Raw genomic sequence first — 5,797 nt, 5'->3', positions numbered from 1 at the left:
AGGAAAACTTCCCAGGAGGTTACCCATCCCTAGATTACCCCAGGTCAAGCACGCTTAACTTTGGAGTTCTCAAGTGATGGGCTACCGAAAAGAAGATGCATCTTGTTGATATAGGTAGTACCCATCAATCCATTTAAGCCCTCTTCAATTGTGCAGTCCCATACCTACACAGTCTTAGAATCATCACACTTGACCTTCCCCAGGCGGTGTGGGATTGCACAGCTTACCCGGTCTTTCCCCTTACGGATCACGGGATTATGACTGTCACACATTTTAACTTCTTTTTTCAGTTTTCTCATCTTTGAATCTAAATAAGGAAAAAAAAAATCTTTTTTTAAAAAAAATCTCCTTCAAAATCCGACCGGCATATAAAGGACACCACATTTGTAAATATACTTTAATTTTGATAGGTTAGTGATATTCAATATTACATATTAAATTAAAATGTATAAGACGTAATATTGGATTAGAGTGGATGCCAACTCCTTGTGAAGTGACTCTTAGCAATACTCAAGTAATTTTAAAACATTATTTTGTATGCACTTCACAATTAGTTCAGAGGACTTCTCTAGTTTGTGTATGTGTTTTTTTTTAAGGGGAATGAAAAGAATATATGGAATTGTATCAGTAGTGTTAATTCATGCAATTTCATGCTTTGTACACACTATCTAATTGTATTACCTAATTTAATGTTTATTCATTTGTATGTATTATTTTCAAAGCACTATAATAATATTTTAAAGTTTTTGTATAATTATATTTTAAACTTCTCTATACAGGTGTTGAGATTCTAAAAAACAATTTTTTAATCTGGTGAGGCACGCAACAGAGGATGTTGGTTAATGGATTAATCAAAAGAGTCACTTTCATATTTCTTTTAATCAGATCAGGCATAATGATATTGATAAGTATGTTTGGGGTTTCAAGATACATACCAATGAGTTTAACTGTTAAACATCAAACTAATATATTTGAAAATCTTTGACTTAAGTTGCACTAGAAAACTTGAAAAGCCTAAACAAGATTACTCTACTAGATATATACTGGACAAATCTAAAGTATAGTATAATCTACCCTCAAACACAGTATATTTCTAAGCCATACAGTACACCAGCATGTGTCTTCAAATCCTTGTTCTGGCAATCAAAACATGTCAGTCTCATCTTATGAAAGGTCCGCCATGTTAGCAAGCTATCCGATGCAGCTTGATGACTGAGTCCGACTTCACGTATGATTTGTAGTGCCCGGGCAACATGTTCCAAACCTCCGTACAGACCAGGACAGAACCGCATCAGGTGCTTCATATCGTAGACATTGTGACCAAACAACTCGTTCACAACACACAGAAATTCTGGTAAGAAATTAGGAAGACGTCTACGAGTGAGAATTTTTACGAGATACCCAAAATCGTAGGCGCTGTGGAAAGTGACCCACGTAATGTCGTTGTTGCAGACGAGTTTGTAGTGCATCATGAGAGCGGCAAAGTGAGCGGAGTTGATTCCCTCGGAGCGGTTTCGCTCGAAATCAATTCCCTGTTTCTTCAACATGTGGATGGAGTCTGGAGCGCACATGTCACGGCTTATATCAAAATCTTTAAAGTTGAATTGCCATATGATGGAGTTTTCGCCGTCAAGTTTCGGCAAGTTCCCGTCGGAATCCGTTAGTGTGAGGCCTACTTGTATGAGGTTGAGAATGTCGACGTTGTGTTTGATCAGTTGGTATTGATGGAAAGGGTGAAGTTTGTGATGATGATTCGGCGCTGAGTTTGGGTTCATCGGCCGAATCACACACCCGGGAAACTCTGTGTCCATTGAGATGTAGGAAAAACGAGTAATGAGTTTTCCGATGTGATCGAACTCGTCGAGAAGATTTTCCTGCCATACTTGTCTAATATTTACTGAAGAAGAAGATTTACTTGTGGGTTGTTCGGTGGGACTCATCTTCAGTGGCTACGGCTAGGGAAAAAAAAGGAAATATCTTCTCAATCAAATCAATGTAAGTCTATATTTATAGGTTTAATTTCTTAACAATCAAGTATGTGTGGTAATATAAAAAAAAGGAAATAATTAGTTTCCTAATTTAACTAGGGATAAAAACCACTCGAAAATATATCTTTTTTTAATTTTAAAAATTGATATGGATAAGAATCAGTAACAGAATTAATTAGTATAACAAGAATATTATAATAATATTTATTAACATAAATTTAAATTCAAATGTTATAAAATATAATTTTTATAATAATATATAATAATTATATTAATATAAATTTTAATTCAAATATTATAAAATATTATTATTATAATATATAATACAAAATTAAATATTTAATAATTATATTAATATAAATTTAAATATTATTATAATAATATATAATTTTAATTTTTATAAAATTTAAATTGGGTATTTTGTGATTTAAAATATTATTATATTATATATTTTTTTTAAATAATTATAAATAATATTTTAGTTTAATTTATTTTAATATACTTATGTTCTTTTATATATAATATTCTTTATTTATTTGAAATTTATATAACAGTCAAGAAAATTTAAGAAAAATATTATTTATTTATTTATTTGAAATGTATACGACAATCATGAAAACTTAAAAAAAATAATGAGTTGCTCGCATCTAATATATATATATATATATATACTAGGTAAAAACAACATAGAATGTGTGTTTGCTTACTTTTAAAATTGTAAATATTGTGAATAATTTTAATAAAAATTGGTTCACTGTTTTTTTTAAATATATATAATAGAATAAATTATAATTCTATAGTATATATAAGTAGTTATATCAATAATCTTTACATATATAACATCCAAACACAACGTTGACATAAATATATATTTACATGGCTACATGTCATATATATAAAATACAATAATATTTAAAAAAAATTAATAATAGATTAAATCATAGTGTAGACAGTAATATACATGTATAAACTATTTTTAGTTTCTAATGTATCTCACAATGTTCATTGGTGAATTTGATGAAGAAAAAAGGTTCAATCACTTGATAAAAAATAAACTATTATACAAATTTATAAAATAAAAAAAATAATATGCATGCATTTATTATTTTTAAATAAATATGATTTAATTATTTAAATTATCATAAAATATCTTTAAAATATTCTATTTTAATTAATTTTTGTTTAAGTTTATGTTTGTTTTAATTTTTTATTTTGGCTGTGACAAGAAAAGATTATATATTATATGCTTAATATAATATTAAGTTTAAGTTTAATTAAATTTTATTTAAGTTATTAAATATATGGTTATATTATTTTTAGATAATTATCATTACAAAATATCTCAAAATTGTCTTATTTTAATTTTATTTAAGTTTAAGTCATGTTTACAATCTACGGTTAAAACTAAAAATTTCATTTATCTACACACTTTTTATATAGAAGAGATATAGGTATGATTATTATTTTTGCCCCTATAGTAGGGACATTTTCTATTTTCGGTACTTGGAGAAATTATAACAGTTATCCAAAAAACAGGCATGGATGACATGGCAAACATTTGATACACATGGCTGACATCTGGCAGAATTCGTGCTCGACTATCGACCAGGAAGACATCTATTAGCACAATGTTAGATCTCTGTATACGACCAGCCTGGTCGTATGCAGGCTATACACGGAGAAAATATTATGCAGTTATGATAGAATCCGAAATTATCTCCCATGATTTCCTGAGTATCCGATTATTTAGGAAATAATCTCTGTAACAAATTAATGTAAATCTTCCTTGAGCCTATAAATAGAGACAGATGGCTCAAGGGAAATGGACTTTTGGCTCTCTGATTATCTGAGATTAAAGTTATTCTATTTGATATATTGTCTTGTTCTTCAGAGATTGGTGAAACTCATTGAACCCTAGTTCTTTGATCACTCCTTTGAATCCTATATCAATAACAGTTCAAGTGGACGTAGGTTTTTACCAGATTCTGGGGCCGAACCACTATAAACTCTTGTGTTCTTTATTGTTTTTGTCATCACATTCATTTCAACGTGTTTGTCCACATCAAGCATATTCGACTCCGTGTTAGTTGCCCAAAATCAGGGTCAACATTCTGGTGCTTTCATTGAGAGCTTGATACATTATCGTTGAAAGATCAATGGCGAAAACTACCAAGAAAACTGGACAGGCGGCCGGCGCTGCACCATCTCACCCGCCTCCACCTCCTCCAAATGTGACTGAGGATGAGCCACATTTGGAATTTGATGAGGAAGAAATGGATTCCAAGACGCTAAAGAATACCCTGGGGGTATTGCAGGATGAACTGGCCAATCTAAGGGCCAGCCAGGAAAGTGCTGCCGAAATCATGGCGCGGTAGCAACAGGAGATTGAACGGCAGCGCTTGGAGCTGAGTGAAAGACAGGCAGAGATGGACCGTCGCCAAAGGGAGGCCATGGTAGCCCTCGAAGCAGCCCTACAACTGGCTAGGAACCAGGCTGCACCTTCCTCGCAGCCTGATCAACCTACAAATGGGCCGCCACAAAGGGGTCATAACCCTAGCCCGCCTATCCAGCCCTCGAGCCCCGAAAGGCCTGAGCAGCCACTGGCGCCTCAGGACGATGCCCCGTTGAGGGACCCTGCGCACAGCCTCTATCCCAAGCTGGTCGCAGTAATCCCCCGTAACAGAGGCAGAATAGGGCTGGGCAGCCGCCTCGAAGTCCTAGATGCCATAGGGGCGACGAGCCAAACCCTCGGAGAAGAGGACAGCGTCCTCCTGGTAACAGGAGGAACTCAGAGTTAGGCTCTGCGATCCGAGGCCCCCCATGGCATGATAATGCACGGGGACCTACCGACCAACGCATGCCACCCTCTAACGCTCGGGAGGTTCCAGCCCAGGAAGGCAACCAAGGGAAAAGTCGATCCCACCATAGCCAATCAAGATTCAGAGATGGCCATGGTTATAACGAGGCCGACTCAGGCAGAGGAAATGCCGGTCAGAGGAATGAAGAAAGAGGTGGAGGCAGAAGCCTGCCACCTAGGGATGACCAACCCGAAAGACGGGACGCTGGGGGGCAGCCAAGACAAAATAACGTCTTCAACCGGCTCGGAGCTAGCAAGCAGCAGAGGAGAGACGAGGATTTAAGAGACGTACTCAATGATCATCGGGAGCGACACGACGAGTACGTCCCCACAGCACGAAGAGCAGCGCAAGCCCAGATAGATGCCCTCAACTAGGCAGTGCAACAGCTGGTCGGGGGAAGAACACCTTATATCGACCATGATAGGAGAAAGGGCACTCCTTTCGTCCAGAGGAGAGCTATGGCAGAAACTCCAAGCAGGTTTTAGATGCCTACGCTTTCGAACTTTGACGGGTATGGTGACCCAGTATCTCACGTCAACAAGTTTGAGATACAAATGGACATTCAGAAAGTGTCCGAAGACGCTCGATGCAGGATCTTCCCTGCAACACTTTCTGACGTCGCACAAGAGTGGTTTTTCAAATTCCCTCCTGCAAGTATAGTTTCCTGGGAAATGTTCGTGAAGGAGTTTTACGGACAGTTCTACGCGGGTCGTGTGCACCCGACTGAGACAAATCAGATGGTCGAAATACGCTAGCAAGACGGAGAGCCACTGAAGGACTACATCCAGCGCTATATGCGAGCAGCTGCTGGAGCAAAAACATAGGGAGATGAAGGCAAAATGATGGCTATAACCGCAAGGGTTAAGCGCCGCACTCCTCTCTGGGACAGCCTCAGAAAACATGGGGTCAGAACTACCCAGGAATTTTTGGATCGAGCTGATTGGTATATCA

The 5,797-nt window shown here is 36.6% G+C and overlaps 1 protein-coding gene across 1 annotated transcript; it reads right to left on the bottom strand.

Moving 5' to 3' along the window:
- Positions 1-899: 899 nt before the first annotated feature.
- Positions 900-1,964, bottom strand: LOC133790019 (probable CCR4-associated factor 1 homolog 11). Its single transcript, XM_062227628.1, has one exon. It carries the CDS (start codon positions 1,938-1,940, stop codon positions 1,077-1,079), a length of 864 nt encoding a protein of 287 aa, XP_062083612.1. The 5' UTR covers positions 1,941-1,964; the 3' UTR covers positions 900-1,076.
- Positions 1,965-5,797: the final 3,833 nt, after the last annotated feature.

This window comes from Humulus lupulus, chromosome 7, assembly GCF_963169125.1.
Source record: "Humulus lupulus chromosome 7, drHumLupu1.1, whole genome shotgun sequence".
NCBI classification, from domain to species: Eukaryota; Viridiplantae; Streptophyta; class Magnoliopsida; order Rosales; family Cannabaceae; genus Humulus; species Humulus lupulus.
Note: the sequence above shows the minus strand (reverse complement) of the source record. Positions and strands in the feature narration are given on the sequence as shown.

Coding starts and splice junctions, on each gene's coding strand:
- LOC133790019 (XM_062227628.1), bottom strand. CDS start 1,940: ATGAGTCCCACCGAACAACCCACAAGTAAATCTTCTTCTTCAGTAAAT.